We start from the raw sequence: 15,118 nt of genomic DNA, 5'->3' as shown, positions 1-15,118 counted from the left end.
CATAACAGGTATTGAATAATATATTCAGGATTTGAGATAGACAAATGGCTAATTTGGTATTGTTGTGCTTTTAAAAAAAAAATTGTTTCTGCTGTGTGATGAGAATAAACAATTGTAAAACAAAGTTGTTGAGTGTTTGGTAAATTTTTTTTTTTTTTTTTATATGGGAAAGTGCTTTTAATTTAAAAAAAAAAGCAATATTTAAGTGTTTGGTAAACTTTTATATAAGTTGCTTTAAATATGTTAAATGACTAAAAAAGATATAGTATTTAATGTAATATAATAATTGTCGAAGATAATAATGTAAGGGTAAAAATTATAATTTTGTAAAACATGTGGGGATATACTTGCAATTTGAAAATTTCATTAAATGAGCATTGATTATTATGCTTTAAAAAATGAAAAAAAAACACTTATTTTAACAGACCGTGTTTGACACACCCCGACCGAAATCAATGCATGCTGGCCGTGCCTTGGTCGACGCGTGGCGACATGTGGGTAGTCAGGCATTTTCCTGATGTATTCCCTAATGATTTACCTGGATTGCCGCCAGACCATTTTAGGTGGTTTCGACTTGTGTGCAGGTATAGTTGTTGAGATGTGGATTTGAGCTCTAGATTCAGCCGTACAGGTCACGTTAGGTGACTCCGGCTAACATATCATTTGCATTGATTGATATCACCTGATTTTCATATTTATGTTGGGATATTTGAGATGGAATATTTACGAATGTTGTTATTCTGAGTATGATTTCGATATATATATATATATTCTATTTCCTGGGAAATATTACAGGTTTTACGGAGAGGGGTTAGAACTTTTGAGAAATGAAATGATTTTGAAAAGCTTTGTTTTTGTCCACTCACACTTTCTGTTTTGCGCCCCTCCAAGTTTTAAGTAGAAGCGCTTTGGTGGGTCACGAGGACTTGACGGTGGTTCTGACAGAACAACACAAATGTAGGATCACCTTTGGATGTTGTATAATTAGTATTCGTCCTATTAGACTGCACTTAAGCTACTTATGCTCTGATACCAAACTGACACACCCCAACCGAAATCAAGGCGAATCAAGGCGTGACGCCCAGCACGCCTTGATTTAGGTCGGGGTGTGTCACTGTTTCTGTTTTTCTATGCTTTTCTATGCTTTTTTACTTTCATTGACAACAGTTTTTTATAAAAGCACTTTTTTTTTGTTTTACCAAACACATTTAATGTTCCAAGTTTTTTAATAAGCTGCTTTATTTGAAAGAACCACAATCCCAAACCAACCCAAAGTAAATGGAAGGGAATCACATTTTATTAGTAAGGAAAATATGCTTCATGTACACTTCTGCACCGCACATAAAGAAAAGTTCAAGTCAGAAGTTAGAGAGGCACGTCGGACGGGTAATCGCAGGGATGTCTTCGAATTGTGTCTCTGAGCAATTTCTCCTGCTCGTGGAGATCGGAAGAGGGAGAGTCATATACATCTGTGAAAATGTCAGCAACTGGAGGTTTATCAACTTTTTCTGCTTCTTGGATTGCATGTAATATCTGCATTGCAACAAAAACGCATAAAGAATAATTCAGAAAACACAATTCTTATATTTGGATCTTACACCTTCCATATCTGTTCAACATGTTTTGAAGGATAGATTAGGAGATTTCAAGTTAGATAACAGAAATTTGCACGAACATTTTCCTCATAAAATAAAAAGAAAGTTTCGGCTCTTGGGAAGCAACTTAGGAATATTGTTGAAAACAATCTCTCAAAAATTGATTTCCGTTATTTTAGAATCAAGTTCAACGAAAGTAGAAGTTAGGGGTTTTCTGGAAGCAGAGTTTAACGAGAAAATCAATTCCATGTCGATATTTTTCAAACCAACATATCTCATGGCAAGTTATTGCATAACAAGGTGCTCCAAAGTAAAGCATATCATTATACAACTATTAAAGATGATTACTATGGAGTATTAGAGTGCTCACCGTTCACAGACGATGCATGTAGAATGGGACAACGTAACTTCTACTCCCAAAATTCCTTTGTCAATAAAATTTTAGGAAAAAAAAATCTATTTTTGTTTTCGAAAACATCTCTCTTAAAATTTAGCATAAAGCTAGTCATCCTAATCCTTGGTATCACTAGAAGTCATTAAACTGGGGAGAATATGACTAACAAAGACATGGAAGAAGAGTTTCTAATTTCTAATAGTTCGTCGTTATTTCCCTTCATAAAATAATAGTACGTCTTACCTGCTTCCTCGCATCGCTTCTGGCCTCTAACTCTTGCTTATCACTCCACCAACTATTGTTTTCCATCCACTTTCTAAATCGAGATATAGGGTCTCGCTCCAATTTCCACCATTCAATCTCTTCGACTGGACGATACTTCGTCGAATCATCTGAAGTGGAATGGTGTCCTACTCGATATGTTAATGCCTATCAATGGAAAAGATCAAAACCAAACATTAAAATTTGAAACACAATTGGCTCACAAGGCCAGGAAACCAAATAAGAATCCTTTTCATTACCTCAATTAAGATTGGTCTCTGTTCCTTGATTGCCATGTCGCGGGCAGCATGAACTGCACCGTACACAGCAAGTGCATCATTACCGTCTACTCGGATGCTTCGAACTCCATAGGCCCGGCCTTTGACAACAACACCATCACCTGCCCAAAGAAGAGGAATAAATTATTACTTTGCTTCTATGCATCAGCAGACTTCAGTTGATAGAAATTGTAAAGATACAAGCAGAGAGATAGAATACTCCGAAACTGGTCTGATGTAGGTGTACTGATAGCCCATCCATTGTTCCGACAAAAGAATATAACCGGAGCATCCTTAACGGCCGCAAAATTCAAAGCAGCATGGAAATCACCCTAACATAAATTGATTAATCAGAAGGGAACAACCAACACCAATGACCTCTAAACTATGGGGACACCCCGCCACTGTTGATTGATTACACTTGATTTTGTTTTTGTCATGGCCACAGAAAGCCTTCATCATTATATTACTAGACTCTGACCGCGATTATTCAAAAAAAACATGGTGGTTATCGTAGGACTAACAAAAATATTGAAATGCTGGGCATCAATGGGATAAATGCATTTGAGGCTATAACAAGATTCAATCAACAGAAACATGAGGGACTTAATAAACTTGTTCGCCACTTTTAATTATATTCGCCAGAGGCTATTAAAAACGTTGGAGGCGTGAGCAGTTTTAGGATAAAATTCAGTGGTAGTTTACCTCACTTGTGCCGCCATCACCAACATACACGACCACACATGCATTTTTCTTGTCCATCTTTAAAGAATACGCAGCACCAACAGCATGCGGAAGTTGTGAGCTGGAAAGCAATATAAATTATTGGTGGTGTGACCTTAATCATTTTAGTGAAACATTTGAAAATGGTCAACATATCAGCCAAAAATGATTCCTGCATAAAATAATTTATATCTTACGCCACGGTTGATGCTACAGTCACGTAATTGAGCTTGTTAGACCCATAATGGATTGGCATCTGCCTGCCTTTTCCATAATCAGATTTGTTACTGAAACACTGGTTTGCAAATTCTTGTAGAGTGAAACCGCGCCATAAGAGCACTCCTGCCTCCCTGTACTGCATGCATGTCAAAGAAAACTTCTCTCAGCACCTCTCATGGTAAACCATTGAATCATCTGATAAGAAAAAGGGAATTGAAATCTTAATGAGTAGGAATGTAGGTGTGGCATATTTAACTAGAAAGGATAGTAATAGTATAGAAAGTTCTCATATATATGTATATGTGGTGGAAACCTGGGGAAAGACAATGTCGTCAATGGTGAGTGCTGCCGCCGAGGCAATATTGATGGCCTCTTCACCGACTGTGGTCAAATAGAATGAAATCCTTCCTTGCCTTTGTGCTTCATAGAAAATGGTGTCCATGATCTGAAGAGTAACCATGTTCGTATACATTTTCACAGCAACTTCCTCACTGACCTGTTTAAATTGGTAATCCATAAGTCACAAGTTACTTCCTACGGCTTATCTTATATTCATGTTTGTGAAAAAGAAAATGGAAACTCATTATTGGAAGCGAGACAGAGAGAATTTCTAGTACCTCTACATGGTTGCTAGACAAAATGTGGTTCCCATTGTCGTCAAGGATGCGATAACAGCACTCACGCTCCTTAGCAGTCTCAGATATGAACCTCATTTTAGGAGTGAACTTGACCTTTCCTTCTGGAAACTCTAAGGCCTGTAATGAAAAAGCGATATTCTTCAGCGATTATATGTGCATTGTGCATTGTGCAATGTGCAAGCTCATGGGGCGTCTGGGAAGCAAATTTATGAAATTATGCAACAACGTCTCATCTTGCAATTCATCCAAGATACTTAAACACCACCTCAATCTCTCGGAGGTAATAACCCCATCGGAGTGAAAGTAGAATACTCTTGCACGGCTATACATAACAGATCCCGCCGACCTCTTATGTGTATATGCTTGTTTTGTTAATCAAGTATCCTTTGACCGAAAAAATAAATAAAATAAAATAAAATAAAATAAAAAACAAAACAAAATGACTGCAAAACAGACAGACACAATCAAACTGGAAATTGAAGGCTAATAAGGTACCTGATCGTGAGTGCGATGAGTATTATCCAAATCCCGCATCGTTTCTGCTTTGACGGATTCAAACCGGCGAGAGCAGAAATTACTTAAATCTCCGGCGGCCGGGATTCGGAGAATTTGAGGAAATGAAGGAGGAGGAATGAGTGGAGTGGGAGAGGTGAGAGCCAAGGATCCGATGATACTGGACGATGATGATTTGAAATGCTTGATAATGCTGCTACCTGATTTCCTCATCGTCGTCTTCTCCTTCTCTCTGTCTCTATATCTATCTGGTTCTGGTTCTGCCTAACAACACTCCTCTAATTTGCAGAATTAGAAGCCTTTGCACAATTGGCTTCTGGTCTCGATAAGGTTGCTCAGAATCAACTGGCAAGAGGTCAACGATTACGTAAGTTGCCTAAACAATCTCAATTATAAGAATAGATATTTATGTTACTTCATTTTTTATTATTTTTCGCGAGAATTGGTAGAAGAATGAGAACTATTATGGGACATACAACATTGAGACGCATGATCATTACACATATCAAGGTACTAAAAGACGTTAGGTGATAGTCGGGCGACGAGCTGGGGTCTAGCATCTAGGTGGATTAGGAGGATTTCAATAAATCTAAATATTTTGTGTAAATAAGTGTCTGTTTAGATTTAAAATATATATAATTTCATCATAAACTACAAAATAAAATGATATATATGTTATGCACTATTGGAACATAATAAAAATATAGGGAACAAGCATATAACGTGTGTTCATTTACATATTTAACAAGTGTCTTACCATTTATTGAAAAAATAAATAAAATTCAAAATGAAAGTTCTCTATTTTCCGTCTAAGTGAGTCGCAACTTAGCTGGGTGCCTAGGCAAGTCCAGGCAAGCTAGGCGGGTCCGAGCAGGCTAGGTCTAAGATCCCACATTGCCTAGGGGAGTGATCCTTAAATGTATATTCCCATCTCTACCTAGCACAAGGCCCTTTGGGAGCTCATTGGTTACAGGTTCCATCGGAACTCCAAAGTTAAGCGAGTAGCACGCAAGAGCAATCCCATGATGGGTGACCCACTGGGAAGTTCTTGTATGAGTTTCTAGAAACAAAACTGTGAGGGCGTGGTCAGGGTCCAAAGCGGACAATATCGTGCTACGGTGGTGAAGCGGGCCCAGGATGTGGTGGACCTTGGGTCGGGATGTGACAATTTGGTATTAGAGCCTAACCCTGGTCGTGGTGTGCTTACAAGGACGTCGGGCCCCTAAGGGGGGTGGATTGTAAGATCCCACATCGCCTAGGGGAGTGATCCTTATATGTATATTCTCATCTCTACCTAACACGAGGCCTTTTGGGAGCTCAATGGCTTCGGGTTCCATCGGAACTCTGAAGTTAAGCGAGTATCGCGCGAGAGCAATCCCATGATGGGTGACCCACTGGGAAGTTCTTGTGTGAGTTTCTAGAAATAAAACCGTAAGGGTGTGGTTGGGCCCCAAAGCGGACAATATCGTGCTACGGTGGTGGAGTGGGCCCAGGATGTGGTGGACCCTGGGTCGGGATGTGACAATTTGGTATCAGAGCCTAACCCTGGTCGTGGTGTGCCTACAAGGACGTCGGGCCCCTAAGGGGGGTGGATTGTAAGATCCCACATCGCCCAGGGGAGTGATCCTTATATGTATATTCTCATCTCTACCTAACACGAGGCCTTTTGGGAGCTCATTGGCTTCGGGTTCCATCGGAACTCTGAAGTTAAGCGAGTATCGCGCGAGAGCAATCCCATGATGGGTGACCCACTGGGAAGTTCTTGTGTGAGTTTCCAGAAATAAAACCGTAAGGGTGTGGTCGGGCCCCAAAGCGGACAATATCGTGCTACGGTGGTGGAGTGGGCCCGGGATGTGGTGGACCCTGGGCCAGGATATGACACTAGGCAGGTACCTAGGCGATCGAGCCGGGGGCCTCAGCAAGTCTAGGCACCCTTTTTTAATTTTCAAACGCCTAGGCATTAATCGGGGTGGTGGTCAGCTGGTTAACGCCTAGGCAGGCTTAGGCAACGCTAGGTACGGATTTTAAGAACAGTGACACATATACGTTCAAGTTGCTGACGATGTTTAACTTAGGGGAGAGTACACTTGACATTCGTGTTCATGTCATTTTTGTGTTATACTCGATATCTTAATGGGTCGTGTCATGTAACACTTTTAAAATGAACGGGTAATATGACCCGGCTCAAACTTGACCCATTAATATTTAACGAGATAATATGACCCATCTCGTTACCCTTACATGTTAATATTAACGGTTCGAATGGTTGATATTACGTTAAGAGTTTTACCTTTAGTGAAATTATTGCTCGAAGTTTATAAAGTCTCCATAAACTATATCACATCGGCTCATATTTCAGTTAACCGTAAATGTCAGAATGTGATATCAATGATTTGAATGGTTCATTTTTCTATATCTGCTAAAATATCATATTTCAAAAAAGAAAATCTGAAAAACAAAATTCGGTGAGAGAATAAATGTCACATCCCGGGCCGAGGCCCCACCACATCTCGGGCTCGACTCCATCGTAGCACGATATTGTCTGCTTTAGGGCCCAACCATGCCCTCATGATTTTGTTTCTGGGAACTCACACGAGAACTTCCCAGTGGGTCACCCATCATGAGAATGCTCTCGCCCCTTTCTCGCTTAACTTCGGAGTTCCTACGAAATTCAAAGCCAGTGAGCTCCCAAAAGGCCTCATGCAAGGTAGAGATAAGAATAAACATATAAGGCTTACATGATCCACTCCCCTGTGCGATGTAAGATGTAACAATACACACGAGTCAGAACCACCTCTAGTGGACATTCCGGGTCGAAGTGTGTCAATAAAACATAAATGACAAAAGATGGTTAAATATAAATCTAAAGTTTGTGGATTTTGTGTCTGATTTAGAGTTGACCCATTCACGAAAGTTGTAAAACTTGTCATTAAAAATGATTGAATTTTTATTTTTTATTTTTTTATTTTTACATTTACCACATTTCTATAACAATTATTATGAATTTTATTAATTTTTGCACTCAACTAAAAACACTATTCATGAGGCTATGGGGGGTTTTAAAAATTTAATGACGATATAACCATTTACGTATAAAGGATGCAATCACGAGCGTTTGTATATTATTTCACATTTTTCACACTTGTATATTAATTATTATGATTTTTTTATTTATTTTGAGCTCTCCTAAAAATACTAACACGCCCCGACCCGGTATGTCAACTAGGACTCCAAATCAAGTTGTGCTGGCTGACATCTCGAAGGTGACGAAGCCATAAAGTGTAGTGATGTGGAAAATGTGAATAAATTTAAACCTAAAAGTGCCTAAATATAAGAGTGCGCTGGTGAGTGGGAATGAACCCATTTCACACGTGACGTTAGAGCATAAGTAAAATATAGTAGAGTGGATAAGGATTATACCCTCAGAGGTAGCCAGCTATACTAATATTTGCCAAGAATCCTCGTCGATACAAACGTTCAGCAGCTAAAACCTGGAGGGGCGAAAAATAAGGGTGAATGGGCACAAAAAGTAAGAATTTAATAAAACCATTTGTTTTATGAACATACTAACCCCTTGCTGTAAAACAAGTATAATTTCCCGAAAATCATACTACGTATAAGTATGAAATCAAATGCATACCAACAATAAATTCAGAAATATGCCAGAGCAGAATATCTCAACGATAATATGAATATAATCATGTTCTCAACAAGCTATATTAACACGCAAGTCAGAGTCACCTAATGTGACTTGTACGACTGCACCTATTGCTCATCCATCTATGCTAACACATGAGTCAGAGTCACCTAATGTGACCTATACGACAGGGTTAGGTGTAATACTATATGCTCTAGTGCTACGATCACGTGAAGGCTAGCGCTATGCGCGTCACTTACAAGTCGGAGTTGCCTAATGCGACCTGTATGACAGGGCTAGCACATACTTGGATCCAAGATGAGCTTGCAGTGTGAGGTGAACATCATGTGAAGGACTGGCCCTGACCCAAGGCAGGAGCACTAACACCGAGTGTAGTAATGATGAGGCACTTTATGAAAATGAGCATGCCATAACTCAAACATTCCAAACAACACATTAAACTCACATGAACTTACCTGCACATCCCTTAGCATTTCATAATAACATAGTATTTATGAGCAGGTAAAATGCATATGAATATGCCATGATCAAATATAAATTTCAACCACCACGACATTATCATAAAAGTAAGTAAAACGTGGCATAACATGCATAAGTCAACTTAAAAAAAATTTGTGGAAAATATGCAATATATATATATATAAACAAAATGCCCACTCACCTGGAGTCTACTCTACAGCTCCTTAGCACGAATATCAAGGCGTCACTAACGATCGGCGCTAAGAACAATTATCAAATCACGTTTTAGAATTCTTATCGATAAAACACATCCCCAAGGATGTTCTAGAATGATTTGAAACCCATTGACCAAAAGTCAACTAACGGTCAACGGTCGACAGTAAGGTCCACAACCCTATGTAACTCAATCCAAAAGATCCACACTTCGGATTTCCGATCCATAACTTCCCAAGAGTTTCAATAACCTTCTAGAACAACATCCTAAAGTTTCAAAATGATCCAACCGTTGGATCTTCGCCAATTGCTAAAATTAAGTGGCGGCCAATGTTTTATTTTACGAACTTACAAATCCAATTTGGGAAGATCCGTACATCGGATTCCTAATCCGTAAGTTTCTATTGTTCTCAAATATTACATACTATAACGTATTAAAGTTTGGTGACAATTCAACGATTGGATCGTTGATTCATTCAATATCCAAATGGCAGTCTTTATCAAAACTATGTTCAAACGATGAGATTTCATCAATCGGACTTCACCAATGAAATTGGGGTATTAGACATAGCCTAAGGAGGTCAGGGGGTGCCTCGGCCCACGCACCGCCGCACATGGCAGTTGGCCACCTCGACACGCCTGAAAAATCAACTATTTTTAAAAATTCTCAAATTTCATAAAAGTGAAGATCTCAATGAGTAGAGCAAGTTTTATACCCTTGGCCAAGTCCAATTTGGCCGGGAAACGTTTCAAATCGCCACGAGCTAGTCGGAACCCTAGGATTGGGTGTGCTTCGATTCTCCTTCCTTGGTGTTCCAACGCCTCTACCACTAGTCAGGTCTTGTTCTTGGGTCTAAGGGGAGTTGATTAAGGGTAGTGGTACTCACTGAAACAAAGGAATTGTCGTCGAGCACCTCTTGTGCTCCAGTGAAGTTTCTCATGGGTTAGGACCTAAAACCCTTCGATCTTAGGCGGAAATTGGTGGAGGGAAGGTTTGGGGAAGAGGTTGCAGGTGATGGATGGTTGAGTTTCGCCTGAAAAATGGATGAGATTGACCAAATTTCACACCGATTGGAAACCGGGTTGTTGCGCGTGGATAGGTCGACAGGAAAAGGTGGTTCTTTCTCACCCTTCCTGGTTGGTCCCTCTTTTCCCCCCTAATTTCTGATTGGTCCTAAAAAAATATGATTAGGCCAGTCCTCAAGCTTGATTGGTTACAATTCCCACATGGTGGGAGTTTAATTAATTCAAAACCTATAGTTTAGTAAAACGATTTCAAATGTTCGTAACTATACCGTTATAATCCGAACTCGCAAATAGCTTTTGCCTATGCATTCGTGGGTTCGAGATCTATTCGGAAACATTAATTGTGACTTCAAACGGTCAACTAAAGTCAAACATCCTCGCCTCTAAGGGCATTTTTGTAAAATCACTCTTTTAAAATTAATATAAAATTATAAATTTAGGGACAGGTTGTCACAAATACTATTCACAAGGTTTTTTAGGGTTTTAAAAGTTCAAACGATGATGTACCCATTTCAAAGTGTAGAAAATACAATCACAAGTGATTGCATATTTTTCACATTTTTGCAATTGTAAATTAATTATTATAATTCTTTTAATGTGTTTGATATTTTTAAATTAGGGTGAATTGTCAATTTAGTCCCTAAATTATCATCTAATTGAAAATTAGGTTCCTAAACTAATTATTTTGATATTTTTATTTTTTAATCTGTTTTATAATGTTTTAATCTCACTTTTAAGAGGATATAACATTTATGAATATGACTAGATGAGAGAGTAAAAAACTTTGTTAGGTAAAATTGAAAGTCTGTCTTTTTGCCTATACTAATATTATTGTGACAGCCCATCCCAAAGGTGTATATTATTTTATCCTCAACGGCGTGAAATAACTAAATTGCCCTTGGACGTTAGTTGGTGTCGTGAGTGATATGTTTTGATGGTGGTCCAAATATGTTAAGTCCTAATGGTTTGGACCTAATTAGAACCTCGATTTTATTTGTTTTTGGTTGGCTGCAACCTAGACCACGCACTCATGCACACACATCAAATCGTTGACCTTTTTCTCTCCTTCCCTCTTGGATTTCTTTCCATTTTCGTACAATTGTGTGGACAACTTCTCAAACCACTTGAGCATTCACAGATCAAGGTTTTGGAAGCCATCTTCGTGTTCCTTATGAGCTTAGGAACACATCCATACCACTTTTAGAACGTGAATCCGTCGAAAACCCGAGAACCCAAAAATCCCAAATTTTGAGCACTGTTCATGTGATCGTGATCGTGGAATTTTCAGTGAGTTTTAAGGTTCTACAAAGCTTTAGGACGTCTTCACGAAGCTCGAGGAGTAATTTTGAAGTGTTTTGGACATCGGGAAGCTCAAGTTCATTGAGTTGCAGAGGTTGCCAAAGTGTTCGAGGTTTCTCCAGTGAGATCCGGTGGATTTCAAGGCTTGAAAGTGAAAACGGCGAAAATTCAAGTTACAGACGACGGTGCTGATGGCAGCGACCGGCGAAGCTAGCAGGAGAAGGAGAAGAATATTCCGCCAAATTTGACAAAATATACTAACGACTTCAGGTAACGCAGTTAATTTCTGTTAGGGTTTTAACGGAATATTCCAAGGCATATTCCAAACGGCAATTAAGTTTTCGTCTAGGTTGGCCGTGCGTGGGGGCGCGTGGGTGGTTGAATTTTTTTTTTCAAAATATGGGGATGTTTGTGGTGTTGAGTAGATCACATTGGTACATTCAAACATCCCATTTGAGCAATGTATGAGAAGTTATTAGCTAGTTTCGTTTATGTGCTTTAAATTAACGTTTATATAGTTGTTTCGCATATAGGTGAGACTTATCCTCAGGACGAGCATAGTTAATTGAGGCTTGGGGGCTACGACACTTCCACATACCAGTGAATGGGTTTTTGGTTTTCCGTATATACCTATATACTTGAGATTTTACCCAGAAAATTGATTTAAATGAAATTATGTCTAGAAATGCCATGCATATTGATTTATACGTAGATCATTGAATTAAAATGTTATACATAAATGTGATTTGACACTGTGGATGCTCAGGTAAGTACCAGGTGAGTTCTAGATTGTTTATGTAAATTGATGATTATGTGAGATGTGTTGAGAGCTCATGAACCTGCACCCCGGTGTTAATGCTCCCGCCCATGGTTAGGGCACAGTCTTTCACGTGATGTTCACATCCCGCACCATACACTCACCTTGGATCCAAGTTAGGTGCACAGTCTTGTCGTACATACCACAGTTTCAGCTCGTAGGTGACCCGCGATTATTCGCATAGTCTTCACGTGATCGTAGCACTTGAACGTATTTATTTACACCAAGTCCTGTCATACAGACCACTTTAGGTGGTTCCGACTCATGTGCATGTATATTTGTTGAGATGTGGATTTGAGCTATACAGGTCACGTTAGGTGACTCCGGCTGACATATCATTTGCATTGATTTATATCACCTGGCTTACATATTTTTATGCTGAGATATTCGACATGACATATTTGTGAATTTTGCTATTCTATGCATGGTTGTGGTATAGATATGTATTCTATTTTCTGGGAAATTATACAGGTTTTACGGTGAGGGGTTACTATCTTTGACAACTGAAATGGTTTTGAAAAGCTTTGTTTTTGCCCACTCACACTTTCTATTTTGTGCCCCTCCAGCTTCTAGTTTGGAGTGCTTTTTGGTGGCTTGCGAGGAATCCACGACAGCTGTGACAAATTATCACCATTGTAGGATTACCTTTGTTGTTGTATAATTAATATTCATCCTGCTAGACTGCACTTAGGCTATTTATACTCTGGTTGTGAATTTATACTTGTTTCATCTTGCACTTATTCTTATTTAGTGCTCTAGTTAGTTTGGTTTTTATTTATTCGCATTTTAATATTATTATTGCTTCCGTACTGTGCACCTAGCTACGTCACCCTCACGTGACGGCCATCACGCCTTGATTTCGGTCGGGGTGTGTCAGTTTGGTATCAGAGCCTAGGTTTGGCAGTCCTGCATATTTTGTGGATATTCTAATTATTTTGGTTTCTTCTGTCAGAACTATGCCACCTCGTAGAGAGCCACGTCGTTTAGCTGAGCTTAGTTTCCCCGATATAGCTCAGTTAGGGGAAGCTATAACCCATGCAATTCAATCTTCGCTTCGCCCTCTTCAGAGGACTCACCTGGAGACTATGTGTAACTTAAAGTTGGATAAGTTTGAGGGTCATGAAGGACATGAAGGGGCAGAGCGGTGGCTCGATCATCTTGAAAAGACTTTCCGAGTGATGCAAAGTCAATGGAATCTTCCTTCTAAAAGGTGGGTAGAGACGACTACATGGTTCTTAGGTAAAGAACCAACATTCTGGTGGGAACATGAGGCTTATCATTTGACCCCAGAGGAAATTGCTGACTAGGAAGTGTTTAAACACTTGTTTCAGAAAAGGTTTATTCCCCCTGAGTATATTGATTGCAAGAAGCAAGAATTTACTCAATTGAGACAGGGGAAGATGACAGCGAATGAGTATTATAGGAGATTCACTGACTTATCTCGTTATCATCTGGATGTTGCAGCTAATCCAGTTGAGATGCTCCATCGTTTCAGATTGGGTACTAAGAAGAACTGGCATTCTATGGCGACCACTACTCCTTGTGCTTCTTACCAGGAGTTCTATGAGATATTGTTGAGGATTAAGGATTTAGAGAATATGCCTAGTGAGAGTGAAGAGGAAGAAGAAAATGACGGCAATCAGAAGAGAGATGATAAAGGTAAAGGTCAATCATCTCAAGGACCTCGCAAGACTTAAAGCTTTAATTGAAGTGGAGCTAGTTCCAGTTCTTCTAGCGGGGGTTTTAGTGCCACTAGTCAGAGAAGAGGTGGTGGATTTTCTGAGGGTCCTAGATTCTAGAGACAGGGGGATGCTAGTAGAGGAAGGGCTACGTTGTTGATAGGAGCATATTTATGCGACTTAGTTAGCTTGTTTTCTTGCATTTACATAGTTAGTTTCTATTTATTAGAGTGTTTTAAGCCATTTTCGTGTGTTTTCAGGTTCAAATGACTAAGTTGGCAAGAAAGTGCAATTTGGAGCATTTTAGAGCAGTTTTGGGCTTGGAATGGATACCACAAGTATGGAGCAAGGTGGATGGACGAATTTGAAGTTCAATACGGGCTAGGAATGTGCTTAACATCTGGAAGAATTAAATCAAAGACTTAGAAGATAAGGAATCAGCTATAAAGAAGGAAACATTATCCAAATTGCCTTATCTTATCCAAACCTTATCTAACCTTATCTTATCCTATCCTAATCTTTGGCTACCTTATTTCTAGCTGCAAGGAAGACATCTAAATGACATTAGAACACCTAAATATCAGGTTTCTAGAAGCCCTATCCCTATCCCTAAAAGTATGCCGCATGTTTTCCTTCTAGAAGCCATGTTTTCTGCAGCAAGGACTATTCCTTGTCCTCCCTAGAATCTGAATGAGAGTATCCTTGTTCTTTGTTGGTTTGGAGTCCTAATCCCCCTCCTTTTCAGCCCTTGCCGTGCCTTCCCTTCTCCCTATAAATACATAATGTCGTAGCCTTCATTCACCACCCATCTCTCACCACAATTCACACCACATAACCATCAATCAGAGAAATCACCCTTGTGCCACAACCTTGCAAGGAGAAAGGAGAGGAGACCCTTGGAGCCATGCCCTACCATTCAAGCTTGGATTGCTGGAATGTTCTTAGGTTATTCTATCTTTTTTTCTCATTGTTTAATTTAAGTTATCTTTGTTTAAGTGCAAACATGAGGACTAAACTTGTTTTAGCTAGAGGTGGATTCAGAGCCATGAACATATATGTGATATGAATTGATTTCCTCTAGTTATTGTTTCATAAAACATGAATGTGATTTACTTATCTGTTTGATTGATAACTTATTCTTGTATGTTGATTAAGGATGCATACTTAGTCTGCATGCATGAATTTGATGCTAAAATATAAGGGAATTTCACCTAATCGTTATGAACTTATATTTATAAGTAGTGGAAATCACTAGTCATGATTGTGTTAAGTAAATCCATGGCAGGAGTATCATGCAATTCATAGTTATGAATGCCTTGTCAATGCTTATGATTTTCACAAAGCTT

At 39.2% G+C, this 15,118-nt stretch overlaps 1 protein-coding gene across 1 annotated transcript; it reads right to left on the bottom strand.

Moving 5' to 3' along the window:
- Positions 1-1,279: 1,279 nt before the first annotated feature.
- Positions 1,280-5,011, bottom strand: LOC125473270 (2-oxoisovalerate dehydrogenase subunit alpha 2, mitochondrial-like). Its single transcript, XM_048575851.1, has 9 exons — positions 4,604-5,011; positions 4,088-4,225; positions 3,784-3,966; positions 3,449-3,606; positions 3,234-3,333; positions 2,749-2,860; positions 2,511-2,650; positions 2,233-2,418; positions 1,280-1,533 (listed from the first exon to the last, which is right to left on the bottom strand). The coding sequence occupies exons 1-9, from the start codon at positions 4,832-4,834 to the stop codon at positions 1,366-1,368; spliced, it is 1,416 nt and encodes a 471-aa protein (XP_048431808.1). The 5' UTR covers positions 4,835-5,011; the 3' UTR covers positions 1,280-1,365.
- Positions 5,012-15,118: the final 10,107 nt, after the last annotated feature.

The sequence above is a fragment of a genome, unplaced genomic scaffold (genome assembly GCF_019419815.1).
Source record: "Pyrus x bretschneideri cultivar Hongxiangsu unplaced genomic scaffold, Pyrus_bretschneideri_v1 Contig80, whole genome shotgun sequence".
Classification (NCBI taxonomy): Eukaryota; Viridiplantae; Streptophyta; class Magnoliopsida; order Rosales; family Rosaceae; genus Pyrus; species Pyrus x bretschneideri.
Note: the sequence above shows the minus strand (reverse complement) of the source record. Positions and strands in the feature narration are given on the sequence as shown.